At 52.4% G+C, this 19,789-nt stretch overlaps 2 protein-coding genes across 4 annotated transcripts in view; both read right to left on the bottom strand.

Moving 5' to 3' along the window:
• Positions 1-1,183: 1,183 nt before the first annotated feature.
• PHLDA3 (pleckstrin homology like domain family A member 3) lies at positions 1,184-5,069 on the bottom strand. The gene is made up of 2 exons (XM_003893307.5): positions 3,990-5,069; positions 1,184-1,868 (listed from the first exon to the last, which is right to left on the bottom strand). Exon 1 carries the CDS (start codon positions 4,433-4,435, stop codon positions 4,052-4,054), a length of 384 nt encoding a protein of 127 aa, XP_003893356.1. The 5' UTR covers positions 4,436-5,069; the 3' UTR covers positions 1,184-1,868; positions 3,990-4,051.
• A 13,101-nt stretch (positions 5,070-18,170) lies between these two features.
• The window catches only part of CSRP1 (cysteine and glycine rich protein 1), a 63,345-nt gene continuing 61,726 nt past the window's right edge, over positions 18,171-19,789 (bottom strand). For all 3 annotated transcript variants that reach the window (XM_009190155.4, XM_009190151.3, XM_003893304.2), the window contains exon 6: positions 18,171-19,425. In XM_009190155.4, the coding sequence (XP_009188419.1) occupies positions 19,349-19,425 (77 nt within the window). In that variant the 3' untranslated portion in view covers positions 18,171-19,348. The remainder of the gene's footprint in view (positions 19,426-19,789) is intronic.

Here is a 19,789-nt window from a genome sequence, read left to right as displayed (position 1 = left end):
GGAGACGGGGTTTCACCGTGTTAGCCAGGATGGTCTCGATCTCCTGACCTCGTGATCCACCCGTCTCGGCCTCCCAAAGTGCTGGGATTACAGGCTTGAGCCACCGCGCCCGAACATTCTTATTCAACTGTGTGATGTAGTTCACACATCAGATGAGCAAGATGAACCTCTTGTGGACTCTGAGGGACTGGGGCACAGGACAGGGTTTTGATTGGAAGGTGAGAGAAATCTGAAGGGGAGCAAAACAGGTTGGAAGCACAAAACAATTAAAGAGACTTCGAATTGCTGAAGGGAGCCACTCAGCCTCCTTGCTCCCTCCAGAGAGACTCTGAAGTAGGCCACTATTTTGCAACAGGGAAGGTCAGACATGGAGAAATAATGGAGGAAAGGAAGGTAGAATCAACTGCTGGCCACAGCTTGGAAAGGTTCAGGGCTACCCAATCAATAGTTTCCGTATAACTATGGGCAGCTATTGTCTGTACCTGTTTTCTCCAGTTTTTCGTTTTGTTTTGTTTTGAGACTGTGTCTCACTGTTTTGTCACCTAGGATGGAGGGCAGTGGTGCGATCTCGGCTCACTGTCACCTCTGCCTCCCAGGTTCAAGCAATTCTCCTGCCTCAGCCTCCCCAGTAGCTGGGGCTATAGGTGTGCACCACCACACCCGGCTAACATAGGTGTTTTTAGTAGAGACAGAGTTTCACCAAGTTGGCCAGGCTGGCCTCAAATTCCTGACCTCAGGTGATCCACCCACCTTGGCCTCCCAAAGTCCTGGGATTACAGTTGTGAGCCACTGTGCCAGGCCTTCATCCTGTTGAAATTATTCCTTTTAACCCTCCAGGAGGGAAAACTTACTGTGTAAATGTATACAGCCTCAGAGTATAAATGACAGGGAGACAAGCTCTACCCAGAAAGCTGAGGCTTCTCCCAGGGTAGCAGGGGCAGGGTAGCCTCCTGTAGAAGAGGCATCTATAGGGACTGAGCTGACCAGCTTGACATCCCTTGGTCCAGAATCTATGGGCCCTCCTTCCTAGGACCACCGAGGCCCTGTCTACTGGGGTTGTAGTATCTCTGCCTATCCAAGCTGGTGATTTCAGAATGGGTTGCAAATTGGGAGAATACGGATAAAGAGAGAGATGCTCCGAGACCTGGGACTTTGTGGGCAAAGAATTTCACTCGGCAAACTGTGTGGTTACTGCTCTTTGCAGGGCATCTTCATTTGGGGAAAGACATGAAATGGTAATGGCCAAACCCCCCCTCACCCCCACCACCTCCAGGCCGAACACCGCAGTGGGGGGAAGATGCGTAGAGGTGGGGGAAGAAGTGTGCAAAGAAAGGGCCTGGATGGGTGGGGGTCCCAAAAGGACCTAAGCAGCAGGAGACCCCCAGGAGTGGGCTTTAGGCCCAGCAGCTCCTCCTTCTCAAGGTGAGTCCAGAGGCCATTCTGGAGTGGGCCTGGGTGCCAGGCCCTGGGTACTCCTTTGGGTACCAGGCTGGCCTCCTGATTCCTGAGGCATTGACTTGGCACCCCATAGGGGACTGTTCTCCTCCAGGCCTGGCACAAAGCCAGGGGGCTAAGAGCAGTCTGCAGGACAGAGGGCAGAACCACAGCAGGGAGGGGGCTCCCATGCCAGCTCCCCCTCATGCCATATGAGGCCAGGCCTGTGGCTCGAAGCCCCTGAGCTGGGCATGCCCTGAGAGTCTGGGACCGTCCAGGGGCTGAATCTTCATCCTCAGCCCTGCGAAGCCTTCTGCCCTCCTCCCAGGGTCCGTCCATTCCTTCAGCTCCAGCGCCTTCTCCACACGCCCATGCCTTCCACCTCGCCACATGGAGCATAGCCGTGCCCCCACAAACCAGAGGGAACAACGGAGCTGGCAAGAAAGAACAGCAGTTAGAGCAGGGGCAACACTGGGGAAAGGAGAACCTATTATGAGCTGGGCATTTTACACCAGTACTTCCCAGCCTTTTCCATAAATATGGAAAATATGTTTTGCATACATACTGTGGTCAAGGGAATCTGCTTCCTCCCAGGCCCCCAAGACCTGAGGATCAACGTGGATCAATCCTCAGCACAGGGGCCTGCCTTATACCCCACTTCTCAACTAAACCCTCACTACAATGTGGGAGGGCATTAACAGGACCATCAAAGTGGGGCATGGCACTAGATGGGGCCCCAGGCTCACTAGGACTCTCTATTGTTGAAGATGCCTACAGGCGAGTAAGGTCACCTAGGAGGTGGTAGTGGGGAGAGGGGGATCTAGGTTTCCACTGGAAAAATCAAGGCTAGAAGGAAGGCTAAATCCTTTCTCGGCGCTACTCCTACTTCTCACAAGAAGGGAGTGGCATCTGGGGAAGAGGGCACAGGGCTGAGAGCCAGGGCTTCTAGATTCTATTCCTGGCCCCTCCCCTGGGCCTTCCTAACCACAAATCCGCCCCCCACTCCCTGCCCTACTGCTCATAGAGGATTAAGACATCACAAACAACTCATGACCCCATCCTACACTCACCGACCCTGCCCCAGTGCCCCATGCCCTCCTCCAGCTTCTCCTCCCCTGCCACAGCCAGGCCTGACTGGCACTCAGGAGCAGGTAGACAGCTAGGCCCCCACCCCTTGGCATCAGTGGCCTAGCCTCTGGTGCAGTTGCCCATCCTCCAGCTCCCTTGCTCTCCCAACAGTGAGCCCTAGGGCTCAAAACCCACTGTCAAGAATGGGGACCAAGTGCGGTGGCTCACACCTGTAATCCTAATACTTTTGGGAGGCCAAGGTGGGCAGATCGCTTGAGCTCAGGAGTTCGAAACCAGCATAGGCAATGTGGGGAAAAACCAAATCTACAAAAAAAAAAAAGCCAGGCATGGTGGCGTGTGCCTGTAGTCCCAGCTACCTGGAGGGTGAGGTGGGAGGATCGCTTGAGCCCAGGAGGTTGAAGCTGTTGAGGCTGCAGTGAGCCATGACTATGCTACTGCACCAGCCTGGGCAATACGTAGAGACCCTGTGTCTCAAAAATATATATATAGGCCGGGTGCAGTGACTCACACCTGTAATCCCAGCACTTGGGGAGGCCGAGGCAGGCAGATCACCTGAGGTCAGGAGTTCAAGACCAGCCTGGCCAACATGGCGAAACCCCGTCTCTATTAAAAATACAAAAATTAGCAGGGTGTGGTGGTGGGCACCTGTAATCCCAGCTACTCTGGAGGCTGAAGCAGGAGATTTGCTTAAGCCTGGGAGGCGGAGGTTGCAGTGAGCCACGATCACACCACTGTACTCCAGCCTGGGTGACACTGCGAGACTCTGTCTCAAGAACCAACAACAACAACAACAACAAACACACACACACACACATACACACACACACATACAGGAGGATCTGGATCCCTCAGGCCCAGTCCAGCCAAGCCGGCCCACTAAGGCCCCACCTTGGGGGCCGGACTCCTTGGCTCTATTCCTAAGGCTTGATGGTGCCTTTGCTAACTGGGAGATACTGTCTTTCTACATCAATTCAATGCTCAAACTTTATGACAAGCATTCAACCTAGAGGGAAAGAGGGTCTGTCTCCGAGATCCGCGTCCCCACCCTCGGTTGTCCCCAGCTGCCAGAAAACCGAAGTCCAGGAGCCCTGCTCTAGGTGGAAAGCAGAGGCCCACAGCCTGGGGCAACGTGCAGGCCAGACTCTCTCTACTTCCTTCCACCTGAGTCAGGGCTGAACCAACTTGTAGGAAGGCTCATCTCACCCAGGGGTCCCCCTCCCAGGGCTTCCATCTTCCTCTCAGACACCTGGGTCACATTCAGGACCGGCCGACCTGGCTGGCACCTCAGGGCAAAGTCCGGATCTGCTGGGTTGGCCACTGGCCCAGGCCTCCCATGCCCTCAGTTGGCCCCAGGAACCTCCCCTAAGACTGTCCGGCTGTGAAGTAGAATGCTAGTCCTCATTCTCTCTGTAGGGGAAAGATGAGAAGGGAAGAAGAGAAGAGGGTCCAGTCCCCCGGGGGCTTACCTGCCTTGACCTCAGCACCGAGGTGGTGGATAGCATGAAGGTAAGATGGTGCGCCCGGTGGTTTAGGACACGAGGGTCCCGGTCCCGAGGCTCTGCCGGGCCCGCACTGTCTGGATGGCCTGCTGGTTCTTGAACTTGACCAGACCTAGGGTGATCTGGGCGTTCCAGCCGGGATCTTCCAGAGGGCAGCGGAAGTCGATCTCGCCGCCGCCTTCGGTCACCAGCGTGAAGTAGATGTGGCGCCCGGTGCTCTCCACGCACTCCACGGCCTTGATGCGGGCGAAGCTGAGCTCCTTGGGCCGCCCGCCAGTGCCTTTGGCTTCGAAGAGCTGCAGCCCGCGCTCGGTGAGCACGCAGCGCTTCCGCTTCCACAGCTGCAGCAGCCCGCCGCTGCGCTTCTCCAGCACGCCCTCCTTGAGCACGGTGGCCGTCGCCGCCGCCGTCATGGGCGCCCCGAGGTTTGCGGAAAGCTCCAGGCTGCGGCGGGCGCGGCGCCACTCTCGGCCCGGCAGCGCAGGATTCTGGCGCCCCGGGCTGGCTGGCCGTGCGCGCTGCTCACCTGCGCCCTGACTGCCCGGCGCGCCCGCACCGCGGCCCTCAGCACCCAGCTGCCGATGAGGTGGCGTGGGTGCCCCCAGCGCGCTCCGCGCCCACTGCCCCGCTTCAGCCGGCACCGCCTCCTCTGCTCTACCCGAGCTGGCCCAGCCCGGCTCGCCTCTGCCGGGTGGCTCCGCGCCTCCCTAGCCCGTGAGCCACGCCGCCTGCCCGTTCTCTTGCTCCCCTGGGCTCTGTCTGCGCGCTGGGCGGCAGCTCGCGGGATGTGCCCTTACATGTTCCGCTCTTCGCCTCCTGCGCCGCCCGCCCGCCGCGCATTCCTGCCCCGGCCGGCCCTCCCCTCAGCGCAGTGCACCAGCTCCTGCAGAGCCCAGGGGGCGGGGCCGCAGCGGGGGCTCAGTCACTCACTGGAGGCGCAGGGCGCGGGGCGGGGAGGGCTGGGACTGAGAGGGGGCTGCTTACTCAACAACCCAAGCATTCTGGCTGCCGTCTGCCGCTTCTCGGAACCGCAGCTCTCCCAAGCCTTGAATGAAGGGGGAGATGGCGGGGAAGGGCGGGGGGAAGGCGCATCTCCTCGATTGGAGAGAGCGCTGCTAGCCAGGGGGTGGGCTTGGCGAACGCGCAGTGGCACCAGTTGCATGTTAGGCGTCAGACAGCTGCTGGCTACTTGGCAGGCCATGAGGCCCCCGGCCTCTGCATCAAGCCTATGTTGGGTTCCTCCTCCATCGGCCGATTTCTTTGTGCAGTACCCAAGAGAGGCTGTCCATCGCTGCCTCTGCTTGGACAGTCCACCTGCTCCTACTCCTACCCGCATGCACTGCGCGGGGAGGCCTGTAGAGAGTAGCCAGTGCCAACAAAGGAGAGCTGAGGCTTGAGGTCATTCATGCCCTCCTCATAGTGGGGGAGGAGGGACCCCCTCCGTGACCTCGGCATGCCACTGTCTGCGGTCCTCTCCACCGCACACACTTGCAGGGGCCGACGCTGGACCGATGGCACAGCCAGGCCCATGTGGAAGCGCAGCTCCAGCCTTGCTGCTTCCTTCCGCTCCGCAGATTCTATCCTCCCTCAACCTCCCCCTAGAATGGACTTCTCCTGGATACAGAACTGGAGGGGAACGTGGAGGGAGAGGTCTCTTTCTGTTCTGGCTAGAATACTGTGTAAAGACAAGAGCTTTGCAGAGTTGAGTTCAAACTTCTCCCTTGATTGCTGTGTCCGACCCACCTGGGGCAACTTTACTGACCTCCCTCAATTTCCTCATCTGTCGAATAGGAGGATTAATTCATTCTCATCTCATGGAGTTGTCCTGATGAATAAGTTAGATAACATTTGTGAAAGACCCAAGACAGGGCCTGGCAAATCTAAGTCTCGATAAATGTTCTTCCTTCCATCTCCCCACTTTTATTCCCTTTAGAGAATGATGGGGGTCCTGAGATCAAGCTAGGCACTGGAAGAGGGCTCTCCTAGGTCCTCATTCTGCCCCCATCTTGGTCAGTTCCTCCAGGCCCACAGTTTCTTAGGGGCCTATTCATCAACATGTTAATAATAGATTCTTATAGGAGTAATGATATGTAATAATGACAGTAATAAGACCTCTTTGTACTTACACCCTGTGTTACCATCCTCCTGCCCAAAGAGCAGAGCCTAACAGACACAGGGAGGGTCCTGTTGTGGGGATAGGAGTGCCCTCCTCTGCAGCCCCAAAGTTAGGAGATGAGAGAAGGGAACTCTGTGTCTCATCCACAGCTCTTTACACACACACACACACACACATACGTGTGATGACAACTAACTCCTAACTCCCAGAATGCCCCTCCAGGAGAGGGAGTAGACAGTGGCATAAAAGAAGAGACAAAGACAGATGTCTCCTGAGGCCCAGAGGGCAGCAGGGGAGGGAGCTTGAGGTGGGCTGGTGCTGCTCCTCCCTCCCTGCTGAGATATCCCTACCCTTCTCCTGGAAGAGGAGCTCTGACTTAACCTTCTTGGGACACTGGGCTGGAGCAGTGCTGGGCCCTAGAGATATTTACCCAATTCTCTCTTTTTTTTTTGAGATAGAGTCTCACTTTATTACCAGGCTGGAGTGCAACGGCGTGATCTCAGCTCACTGCAACCTCTGCCTCGCGGACTCAAGTGATTCTCCTGCCTCAGCCTCCCAAGTAGCTGGGATTACAGGGATGTGCCATCATGCCTGGCTAATTTTTGTATTTTTAGTAGAGATGGGGTTTCACCATTTTGGCCAGGCTGGTCTTGAACTCCTGACCTCGTGATCTGCCCACCTTGGCCTCCGAAAGTGCTGGGACTACGGGCATGAGCCACTGCACCCCACCACTTACTCAATTCTTATTGACTTGCTAACTCCACATCGGGCTGATGGACAAAATGTCCCCTGGTAGCAACCCAGAGCTGGCTCCTCTCTCTGCCCACCCCAAAGGGAAAGCGGATCTGCCCTGTCAGTAAATCTAAGTCCAGCTGGAACAGGCTAGACTACAAAATGGCCCCAGGGAAGAATGTGCTGGAAATGGCTCTAGCTAGGGCTGAGCCACACCACCTCCACACCTGTGTGAGAAGGAGGAAGTCCAAGTGGAGAGGAGGGGTCCCTTTGGGTGGCTACCCAGGACAAGGTGGAAAGAAAGATGGGAATAAGGTGGGATAGAGGCAAGAATGAGACCCAGAGAGATGCAAAAAGTAACATAGCTTTTGTTTTCTATATTTACTTAATCCTTTTTTTTTTTTTTAGATTGAGTTTTGCTCTTGTTGCTCAGGCTGGAGTGCAATGGCGCAATCTCAGCTCACTGCAACTTCCGCCTCCCGGGTTCAAGTGATTCTCCTGCCTCAGCCTCCATAGTAGCTGGGATTTCAGGCGCCTGCCATCATGCCCAGCTAATTTTTTGTATTTTTAGTAGAGACGAGGGTTCACTATGTTGGCCAGCCTGGTCTTGAACCCCTGACCTCAGGCGATCCACCGGCCTCAGCCTCCCAAAGTGTAGGGATTACAAGCGTGAGCCACCATGCCTGGCTATTTATTTAATCTTATATAAATTATGTTTAGTGATCATAAATTTTTAGACTCAATCTAAAGAAAAAAGTGTTGAAGACAATTTATTAACAAAACAAGATGTACATTAACACCGCAAAAACTTTAAAACTAAGGATGATATCACTCCTTTGCTCAAAAGCCACCAGAGCCTTCTCACCTCATTCTGAGTAAAGCCGAAGTAATTGATGCTGCCTGCAAGGCCCTCTAAGACCTGCCCTTCACTTTCTGATCTTACCTCCTGTACTTTCCTCTCTCCCTGGCTCCAGCCACAGTCCTCACCATCCCTTGAACTTGGCAACCCTCTTTCCTCAGGGCCTTTGCACCTGCTGTCCTCACTGTCTGGAATCCTCTCCCTCAGATCACCAAATGGTTCATTTTTTCACCACACTCAGCTCTGTTCACATATTACCTTCTCAGTAGGGTCTTCTCCCAACACCCTGTTTAAAGCCACAACCCCCTTCCGTAGACGTAGATACACACGCTGTATCCCCTCCCTGCTCAGTTTTTCCTCTATGGCACATAATTAGCATCCACTGCTTTGTATTTTTCTTATTTATTGTCTATCTCCTTTACTTGTAGGCTCTATGCTAGCAGGGAGTTTTTTTGTTTGTTTTTTTGTTTTGAGACAGAGTCTCACTCTGTCACCCAGGCTGGAGTGCAGTGGTGCCATCTCGGCTCACTGCAAGCTCTGCCTCCTGGGTTCACGCCATTCTCCTGCCTCCGCCTCCCGAGTAGCTGGGACTACAGGCGCCCGCCACCACGCCCGGCTAATTTTTTGTATTTTTAGTAGAGGCAGGGTTTCACTGTGTTAGCCAGGATGGTCTCAATCTCCTGACCTCGTGAACCGCCTGCCTCAGCCTCCCAAAGTGCTGAGATTACAGGCATGAGCCACCATGCCCGGCCTATTTATTTTTTTTACCCTATGGCTCCAGCACCTGAAACATTGCCTAATACACTGTAGGAACTGAACAAATAATTATCGAATGAGAAAATGAAATGGCAATGTACATGACAAAAACTGGGAGGTGGAAAAGGATAATGCAATAGTTTCCCCTCCTCTCATTATGGGGAATCGATAAATGCAATCTAGAGTTAATGAACTAATAAAAAGAATGAATTATTTAAAACAATAATGGAAACCACTAGATGGTTAAAGGAGATTTGTAGGGAGGCAAGACTATTTTGTATGATACTATAATGGTGGATACGTGACATTATGCATCTGTCAAAGCCTACAGAAGCATACAAGAGTGAACTTAAACTATGAACTTCGGTTAATAGTAAATGTGTCAATATTGCGGTGGCTCAAGCCTGTAATCCCAGCACTTTGGGAGGCCGAGACGGGCGGATCACGAGGTCAGGAGATCGAGACCATCCTGGCTAACACGGTGAAACCCCGTCTCTACTAAAAACTACAAAAAACTAGCCGGGTGAGGTGGCGGGCGCCTGTAGTCCCAGGTACTTGGGAGGCTGAGGCAGGAGAATGGCGTGAGCCCGGGAGGTGGAGCTTGCAGTGAGCCGAGATTGCGCCACTGCACTCCAGCCTGGGCCATGAACGAGACTCTGTCTCAAAAAAAAAAAAAAAAATGTAGCACATTAATGCAAGATGTTAATAATAGAAGAAACTATGGAGGAAGGGTAGGTATACAGGAACTCTGTTCTATGTGCTCAAATTTACTATACATCCAAACCTGTTACAAAAATTAAGTATTTTAATTAAATACCAAAAATAAATGGTTTGCCTGTAATCTCAGCATCTTAGGAGGTTAGGGCATGAGGATCACTTGAGCCCAGGAGTATGAGACCAGCCTAGGCAACATAGTAAGATCTTGTTTCTCCAAAAAATTTTTTTAAAAATAGCCATAGTGGGGCACATGCCTGTAGTCCCAGCTACTCAGGTGTCTGAGGTGGGAGGATGGCTTGAGCCCAGGAGTTTGACACTACAGTGAGCTATGATCGCACCAGTGCACTCCAGCCTGGGCAACAGAGCAAGACCCTGTTTAGAAAAGCAAATAACAATTTAAAATAAATTGTTAACAGTCTCTCTGGGTAAGGATGAGGAAGAAAGAGACTTTTATTTTTTCGTTGTTTGCCAATCTGTATTGTTTGGCTTTTTAAAATCCTGTGACTGCTTTGCTTCTCTAAAAATCTAGGTAACTGCACAGTACAGAAACGTTCATGCGGTGCAGCAGTTAAAAATAAACAGATCCACAGGGCTTGGTAGGGTGAGATGCCTGAAATATGTTGTTTCATGGGGAAACATTACAGTACAGTAAGTTAATAAGGTATATAGCATGGCCACACATGAACAGAAGTCCATCTTTGTTGTACAGGTTATGTCTAACAGGATTCACAGTGATAAGTTACTTATGGAATGTCCAGGATGGGGATGGGCAGTGTGAGAATGTCTGTCATTTTATGAGCATGCTTCAATATGGTTTCGATGTCATACTCATGTATTAGGCATATTTTTAAAACAAAATAAACACATAGGTATTACATATGTTCTTGAAATAGAATTTCAAACACAAGGGCTGGCTTCAGAGCGGGGGTTGATTTAGAGGCTTGAATGGCAGTTGTTGGCCTCCAGGCATTCCCAGGATTTCCCAAGGTGGGCACATAGAGCCTCCTGATGTGGGGTGTGTACACCAGAACTGAGCAAACCCAGAGCTGAGCATGCAACTCCTCCTGTCTCTGTAGTTCTGTCCTCCACTCCCCAACCTTGGGGAACATAAAAAGGGGGTTCGTTCCCCCACAGGACCCTGGGCTCCTATTCCATTATCCCCTGGCAACCGGAGTTGGAAGGCTCATCTAGGCTGCCTCCATTTGACTCCCAGTCCAGAAAGAGGTGTGTGGTATAGACCAGCACGTCTCAGACTGTAGTGTGCAAACACATCACTTGGGGATCCTGCAAACGCAGATTCTGGTGGAATAGGTCTAGAGTAGGACCTGAGATTCTGCACTTCTAGAAGTTTCCAAGTAACACTGATGCTGATAGTCAACAGAACATACTTTAGATAGCAAGGGTCTAGAGCAGTGTTTCTCAAAATGTAGTCTCAGGCTAGCAGCGTCAGCATCAGCTGGGAACTTGTTAGAAATACAAATTCTAGGCTCCACCCCGGACCTGGGTTTGGAGCCCAGCAATCCATGTTTTAACAAGACCTCCAGGTGATTCTGATGCACACGTGTGAGAACCACTGGTGTAGGGGAAGGAGCACTCAGCTAGGAGACAGGGCACCCGTGTCCTAACCCAAGCTTGGTGACACCTTACACAGTCACTTCCCCTTTCTGATCTCAGTTTCCTCTTCTGTAAAATGAAAGCTGTCAAGTTCTATCTTGCAGATTTAGTGCATATTTGAAAAAAAAAAAAAAAAGCCTGGCTAGTTTATGGGAGCTATGGAACCCCTGTACAGGCAAGAAAAGAAAACATCACTACTCCTTCCTCAACCTGTTCCCTGGATTCCTCAGGCCGGGTAGTGCCTCCTCACCTAGATGGGGCATGAAAATGGGTCTGTTTGCAGCCCTGCTCCTCCCCACCCTGCTTCTCCCTTCAGGCTTCTGCACCCACCCTCCAATCCACAGGTCCCTCACTGCTCTCCTCTCCCTGGGAGCTGAGGGCTGGAAGACTCAGTCGGACTGACCTCTCCCTCAGACTTCTCCTGACCTGTTCACACCCCTTTGATGTACAGCCCTTTGTTCCAGGGCTTTGGGGTTTCCTCGGATCTCTGTTTTTCTAAAGGGAAACAGAAGGAAAAACCCAACCGAGGTTTAAAGTCTCTGATGACTTGGGTTTTATGGGCACCATTGCGACAGACTTCAAGTGGGCAGCAACTCTGCAGCCGACCCGCCCAGGCTTGCTCCTGGGCCTGGCTCTCTCAGTGGAAATCCCCTCCCACGCTCAGCCCTTTAATCACTTTCCAGCCCAATAACTTTCCTGATTCACCAGGAATCCCTTTCGTCTTGAGAGCACCTACTGCCCCTCTCTGATGGGGCTGAGTCTGGGCTTGAAGGCATTTGATCCCAGCGTGGGTCTTACAGAGATTGGACTTGTGGGCTCATGGTTCAGGTTGGGGCCTGCAGAATTTTCCCTTTTCCCATGCCATCTTGGCATCTGGGTGCCCATGTTGTAGGAAAAAATGGGCTGCCCTGGAATGAATCTCTTCCTTGAGGACACTTGACCAAGGGGCAAGGACACTAGGAGGGGACTGACTGATACCCAGGAAACTAGTGGCCTCAACCAACGTGCCAATAATAGCCATGAAACCCTTGACATAAAAGTGACTTTCTCTTTTCTTCTAGTAATAATCATCTGCTTTAAATTCAATAATACTTGAATACATTTTTGTTGCAAAAGATTCAAAACATGACAGTATCTTTTCACCACCCTGCTAGTCCCCCAACCCCAGAGACAACAATCACTTAGCTTGGTTTGGGTCTTGCCAGACATTTGTTTTTACTTTTCACACATCTGCACCCAGACTAGTATAAAGTAGCATTCTCAATGGTAATGTAAGGGAGTTGGTTGAAGGATTCATAAGTCCCCTTCCAGCTCTACCATTTTCTGCATTTGTGGGTGGCTTTTCCCTCTCCTCCTAAAGTGGAGACATTCATAGGCTCTCCCTAAAATTATGGGGTAGGGGGAATGCATAGAGGAAAATAGGAAAGAAAAGGTCACAGTGTCAACAGCAGTTTCTTCAAGGTGAGATCATGGATAAGTTTTTTACCACTTGCCTCTGATTTTCAAACGTTTCATCATGAGAGTTATAAAGATTATTATTCGTGAGTATGACTTTGATAACAGGGAAGCTCCTATACAGTGTCATTGTCAAGATCAGGCAGGGGAAGGAAGCTGTGAGTTGTCCAGCCTGAGGCTTAGGTCAAGGAGAAATCAACAGATTGCTCAAGGCAGAGGGGTGTGTGGAGGGACTTAGAGAGGAGAGGAAGGCTCATGGCATATTCTTGAATGTGATCTACGGGAAGATTCATAGAAAGGAACTTCAGAGTAAATCCTGTTGTGTGTGAGTTAAGAATTAAGTATTCTATGAGCCAGGCCCTGGGCTAGACTTTAGGGACACAAGGGCAAATGGGTGAATCAGAGTTCTCTACTTAACAGGGACTAGCAAAACAATGGGAGGAAGAGTTCACATCTTTAGGAATCCAGCCCTACTTTTGCAAGAAGATACTCCCTCCTACTGAAGAAGATCCCAGAGTTAAGCATTAGCTCTTCGACAGGCCACGATCCTGACTTTGTAGAAACATGGTCTCCATACTTGACTCGGCCTATCTAAGGTGATATTGGTATGTGTACTAGTCAGGATGGGCTAGGTTATTCTGCGCTAACAAACCCCTTCCAAACCCAATAGCTTAACACAGCAAAGGTCATCCCACTCATACCGTATGTCCCACTTGAGCTGGCAGGGGAGGTTCTGCTCATTGAGATATACACATATCCAGGTTGCTGGAGGTTCCATCACGACACCCACTTCCACACTCTCCACAACAGAGAAAAGGGACATGAAAACTTACACCGTGTCTATTAAAGAAGTCTGCTCAGATGACCAGGCATGGTGGCTCACACCTGTAATCCCAGCACTTTGGGAGGCCAAGGCAAGTGGATCACCTGAGGTCAGGAGTTCAAGACCAGCCTGGCCAACATGATGAAACTCGTCTCAAATAAAAATACAAAAAATTAGCTGGGTGTGGTGGCAGGCACCTGTAATCCCAGCTACTTCGGGAGGCTGAGCCAGGAGAATCGATTAAACCCGGGAGGCAGAGGTTGCAGTGAGTCGAGATTGCGCCACTGCACTCTAGCCTGGGCAACAAGAGGGAAACTCCATCTCAAAAAAAAAAAAAAAAATCTGCTCAGAAGTGACACTTCTGGTCTCAATTAAAGGCCACAGCAAGCCACATCACCACATCAAAATTCAAGGGATGGGGCCAAATGTAACCTCTAAATGTAAACGTAGATATTACTGTGTGCCCAGGAATATCTGTGAACATCCCTTAAAGGACTAGACAATGTGGTTGCCATGGGACTGCTGGGTACCACCAGAAGGCAGAGCCACAGAGATACCTCTTCACTCCTCCAGTAGGTAGCAACAGTCCCCCTTGGCCTGGGACCAAGCCCTTGAACTCTCTGGAAGAGTCAGGTTGAGGTCAACAGGGTGGAAATGTAGAAGGCTCAGGAGCAGGTGCTTTTGAAAAGGCACCAAGGGCTTGTTCAGGCATGGAAAATGCCCACTAAGGGCTTTATTCGTGATAATCTGCTTCCTGAATTTTCATGGCCTTTAGGGTGAGTCTTCCTAGGCCCATAAACTCGGGACATCAGAGTTGGGTGGATTCCCTGAAGCTTGGCTGTTCAAGTGTGGTCCCAGGATCAGCAACATCAGCACCACCTCCCCCGGGAGCTTGTGAGAGATGTCCAATCTCAGGCCCCACCCAAAACTACTGAACTAGAATCTGCATTTTAACAAGATCCCCAGGAGATTCATATGCACATTAAAGCTTGAGAAGCATTTCCCCATAACTAATTTAGGCCAACGTCTTCACTTCACAAATGAGGAGCCGACACCCAGAGGGGAGGAGGCAGGCCCAGAGTCACACAGCTGGTTCCAATCCTGGCTCCACCACTTGCCAGGGACTTAACTAAGTCTCTTTAAAATTCACTGAATCTCAGTTTCCTCTTATATAATAAAGGGATAATATAATTACCTCCTAGTGCTTATATGAGGATCAAATAAGAAAACATCTAGACCAGTGCCAGGCACATAGTATGTGCTCAATAACTGTTAGCTATTGCTATGGTCCTAACTCACCATTTCAGCACCAGGCCTCATACCCCCAGTACATAACTGTTTCTTCTTAAGGCAGGGATGTTAGGTATGGCCCTGCAGGGATGGGACCTGAACCCAGCTGCCTGCATTTATATCCTGCTCAATTTGACCTTGAGACGGTTGTTGAATTGTTCTTTGGTTCTTGGCTTCAGTTTGATCATTTATAAGTGGGTAAAATGACAGCACCTACTTCATGGGGACATTGTGAGAATTAAATGAGGTAATACATTTAAGGTCTTCAAATAGTCGATAGCATATATTAAGCACACAAGATGGATGAGTAATGTGAGAATTAAGTGAGTTAATACATTAAAGATCTTCAAACAGTCTATAGCATATAGTAAGCACACAAGTTGGATGAATAATGTTTCCAAAATGTCCAAAAGAAGACTGGGTTGGAGGAAGTTGCACCCTAGAAAGGCAGGAGACAGGCGTTTCCCAGGGGGAGCTGCCTCTGTTCTATCCCTTTGACCTATTGCAAGTCCCCAGTTTGTTTCTCTGGCCACTGGACGGCACCCAACCCCTGGCTGTGTTTTTCCTCCTTCACTGGACTCGCTGGACTGCCTGGTGCCTCCATCAGGAAGCGCTGAAAGGCCAGGGGATCTCTAGTGGGGAGGGGCGGACTCAGGCAGCCGACAGCTGTCTTCAAATCTCTGAAGCGCTCTCATGCAGGAGAGGGATTAGACCTGTTCTGGATGACTCTAGGGGACAGAAATAGGAAGTTCCAGGAAGTCCTCTCTAATCATTAGAACTGTTCAGAGGCAACCCCAGCTGCGCGGCGGGGCGGGGCGGGGCGCGGAGCTGTTGGCAACTAAGTGGTTGAGGTTGAGCTGCCGGGTGGAGGTCGGCACCTGCTGGGATGCTGGGCTGGTCCGCAGTTTCTCAAGCCCGGCTGAGCCCGGGCGAGTGTCAGAGAATCACCTGAGGAGCTTGTCGAATACAGATTCCCAGGCCCCACCCAGGCCAACCGAATCAGAATCTCTAGGGGTGGGGCTGGGAACTATTTTTAAAGGCTTCCCCAACGAGTCTCAGAATAAAGGCTGGGCTTGGAGGCGGGGCCAGGGCTGGGCGTGGCACGGGGGCTAGGCGGGGGAAGGGTCGGACCGTCCAGTAGTTAATCCCTGCGTTCCTCACTCCGCCACATTCACCTCCAATGATCTAAGTCGGTGGATCGTGCCTCGCTGGGTGGCCCCCTCACTTGATCTTAGCCAAAGGCCGAGAAGCGATTGGGTGCCCCACCTCGAATAATTTCTGTGGCCCTTGATTCTGGGATCACTCCCACACTTAATAGCAGCTCTAACACCCCCCAACCTCCTCTCCCCAAGATCTCTATCCTCACCTCTCCAGTCGGCCTCCGGGTCTTCCTGTCCCTCCCCAGCCTCTCAGGTGACCCAGACAATTTGCTAAGGCTCTTGGAGAAGGGCAGTCCGAGGAGGCTGGGCCTGCCGCCCATCGGGAGGGGCAGCTGTTTCCTATCATATCCTAAAAAGCCCAGGGCTCGACCGCTCCTGCGGCTGGGCATAGCTCCCACCAAATACATTCTCCAGAGGTCGCCCTAGACACGTTGCTCGGAGATGACAGAAGCGAGAAAAGAAATACCCAAGTGGACATAAAGACCTTGCTCACCCCGGCCGGGCGCGGTGGCTCATGCCTGTAATCCCACCACTTTGAGAGGCCGAGGTGGGCGGATCACCTGAGGTCGTGAGTTCGAGACCAACCAGCCATGACCAACATGGAGAAACCCCGTCTCTACCAAAAAAAGTACAAAAATTAGCCGGGCGGGGTGGTTTATGCCTGTAATCCCAGCTACTCAGAGGCTGAGGCAGGAGAATCGCTTGAACCCGGGAGGCAGAGGTTGCGGTGAGCCGAGATCGCACCATTGCACTAAAGAGCAAACTTATGTCTTAAAAAAAAAAAAAAAAAAAAAAAGTCCTTGCTCACTCTTTGGTGACCCTTTGGGTCAATTCCACAGGGTTTGGTATTCCACAGGGCCCCGAAGCGCGCCAACCCTCAAAGGAGAAGTGAGCGTCGGGAATTACACGCGTGCGCTGTCTTGCGCAGGAGCTGAGTCCTCAGGGTCCACGGGGAGAGGAGGAGGGAGTGGGGTGCGCGGAAAGGCAGCGCCTGCCTTTTGCCCTGACCCCATAGCACCACCTGGTGTCTCCTGGGACGGCGCAAGCGCCGCGCTTGCGGATGCTGGGCCCTCTCCCCGTCAGCCGACCCTCCTTCGAGCCGTGCCTCCCCTGCCTGTTCCTCCTTCCTTGCTGCGCCACCCTGCCTGGCCCTTCACCGTCCAGTGAGTGCTTCCTGGCCTGGCCGCAGCTGGCTTACAGCCCCCTGCCTTTACCCAGGTGCGTCCGGGCCCTGCCCACAGTGGGGCTGCACTGAAAGACAGTGGCCCCGGAGCAGGACAGCTAGTGGTGCAAGGGACAGGAGGATGAGTCGCCGACAGGCCCTCCCGGGCAGCCAGCAGAGGGCAGACTCTCTCCAGCTTTGGGCCCCAAAGGCTCCCATCCGGGCCACTCCTGAGGCCCCTCCCAGAACAGGAGGGTTCCGTTGCGTGAGTGGAACCAGCCGTCCACCTGGCTGCAGAAACGTGTCTGGAGCACCTTTCGTGGGCCACCCCCTGTGCTGGAGCCAGAGGGGTTACCAAGATGGAGCCCTTGACCCCGATTGCAGAACTCCCAGCCAGTGCCCACCCTGGGCTGGCATTCTCTGAACTCCTCCAGCTCTTCTCCCTGTCACCTTGCACTTTTCTATTGCTCTGCACCATTGATGGGTGTTATGCATGCATAGGTCCCTTTCTCAGAGTCAAGGAGGGGGCTCTGTCAAGGCCACTGTTGGAGCTGGTCATCTGGGAAATAGGTATACGAGGCCTCGTTGTTGTTAAAGCATCTGCTTTTGTTTTGAAAGTTTAGTGTGGGCACATTTTCGAGAAGGGCTGAAAGCAGAGCAGCTCAGCCCCAACGCATCAGGCAGGTGTGCCTAAGATGAAGGATGCTGCAACCCCTCACATGAGCCTATTACCAAAAAATGCGGCCTTCCACGGACTTGCTGTGGGGGCCCTAACAGCACAGCAGGCTGGCCCAGGCCCCTCGACCACACCCCTCCTAGGCAGAAGTGAGCTTTCTAGATTTGACGTGAAAGTTCCTCTGGTTGAGTTTCCCTCTTAGGCTGGGGCTTTCCAAGCTAGGAGAAGTTCTGAGCAGTTTTGGGGCCTAGCTGAGCCCTCCAAGACCAAAGTCCATGCAATTCCCAGGCCCAGATTTGGGGGTAGAGACCAGACAGGACAAGCCAGTGGTATTTGGCTGGTCAGGTCACTTCAGACAGTGTGGTTCAGTTGGAATTGATACTGAGAAGCAATTGGTCCTTAGAAAAAGCAGGAACGAATCCACTTTGATTCATTTCCACCAGGCTGCCTGCTAATTTTTTTTTTTTTTTGAAACAGAGTTTTGCATTTGTTGCCTAGGCTGGAGTGCAATGGCGTGATCTCAGTTCACTGCAACCTCTGCCTCCCAGGTTCAAGTGATTCTCCTGCCTCAGCCTCCCGAGTATCTGGGATTACAGGCACCCACACCCCGCCTGGCTAATTTTTTTGTCTTTTTGGTTGAGATGGAGTTTCACGATGTTAGCCAGGCTGGTCTCAAACTCCTGACCTCAGGTGATCCACCTGCCTCGGCCTCCCAAAGCCCCTGCTAATTTGATTGCTCTCATCGAGTTCCCTCCCAGCTCCACAGACACAGGATTGGGACACCAGAGTTCCGGTCTAAACAGCTTTATTGACCAGATGAGAAATCAGCTTGGGTACAGCCCATGCCTGCAGCCCTTTCAGTGGGTGGCTCCAGATAGTGTTGTCCTTTCAGTCGCTGGGAGCAGTGAGGCCCAGCCCTTTCCCTTCCTCCCACCATCACTCCTAACTTGGGGCCTGGAAGGGCTGGAATGATGTGATCTAAGAGTCTCTGGAGAAGGGTGGAGTGGAAGAGGCAGGGTTTTGGGTTAAAGGGAAGATTCTGAGGTCGCAGGGCAAAGGAAAGGGGTGTTTGGATGAAGACTGAGGCTATGCCTACCTTCCTCCACATCTGAGGATCAAGCAGGTGTGGCAAGAACAGAACCCTGGCCTGGGCTCTGCTGGCCACAGCCTTAGGACCCAGGGTTAAGCCAGAGATAAATGAAGATTTGGGCCATTGATAAATGCCAATATATGTTTCAGGTATTTCATTAGGATCCCTCCATCAAGCAGGGAACTAGATGTCTGAGAAGATCAAATAACATCCTGACCTTGGGGTCCTTAGACCTGGGTTATTCTCCTCCCACTCCTAGTGGGAGGCTATCCGTTCCACAAAGCCTCTAAAGCAAGAGGCCTGGAGAAGCAGGGGCTCCTAGGACCCCACTGCCTGCCTCTCTGCCTGCGGTAGTGACTCCCTAAGCTGGGACTCCTCAGGCTTACTCTGAGGGACACCAGGAAACCCACCTTCTTTCCCACAGAGGAGGATCTCTGGGATCCAAGAAACCCAGCCTTCCCCCCTCCTCATCTTTGTCTTGCTTCCCTCTCCCTCCAGCCTGTTGCTGCTGCTCCTCTGGGTGCCAAGATGTGTCCCCAGGTGTCTTGGCCAGCTGATGGTGGACGTGCAGCGCAAGAGGCTAAGAACAGAGCTCTGTGGGGCAAAGTGTGGGGAGAGGGGCCTGCTGTCACCTAGACTCAAAACACTGAGGTCTCCTACTGGTGATGGTGTCAGATCCCAGGCCTGGGGAGTCCTTTAGTGGGGTGGGACCTCAGGCAGACCCCCAAACCAAAGGGAGCCAGATGCCCAAGTTCAAGTCATTAGTGATATGTGGCAGGCATGAGAGAAATGAACATGGAGGTCTCCAAAGCTGCTGGGAAGGGAATGGCGATGACAAGCGCAGGAGTGGGCAGGGCGTGGTGGGTGATGGTGGCCTCACTCAGAGTGGACCAAGGCCCCAGCTCCTTGCCCAAAACCAAAGCCCTTGGGCCCGAAGTTTTTAGCATAGCATCCTGCAGAGAGAGGAGAGAGAAGTGAAATAAGGGCATGTTCCTCCTCCACCCCCAGCCGCACCACCCACCCTCCTGCTGAAGATCCCCCACTCCTAGTGCCCAGCCAGGCCGCTAGGGAAGAAAGGTCCACTAGGACCCCCTCACCTCCACAGCACCCCAGTCTCAATAGTAAAATGGTGAAGAGGCTCTTGGTTCCACCCTGTACCCATTGCCCCAGCCACTGAAATTACAGAAGCATCATCTGCTGTAAGAGCATTGGACTGGGAGTTAGGAAGCCAGAGTCTAGCTCTATGCCTGCCTCGATTTGCCAGATGATGCTGGCCAAGTTGCTTTCCCCCTCTGGTCTTGTTTCCTCATCTGTACA

This window comes from Papio anubis, chromosome 1, assembly GCF_008728515.1.
Source record: "Papio anubis isolate 15944 chromosome 1, Panubis1.0, whole genome shotgun sequence".
NCBI lineage: Eukaryota > Metazoa > Chordata > Mammalia > Primates > Cercopithecidae > Papio > Papio anubis.
Note: the sequence above shows the minus strand (reverse complement) of the source record. Positions and strands in the feature narration are given on the sequence as shown.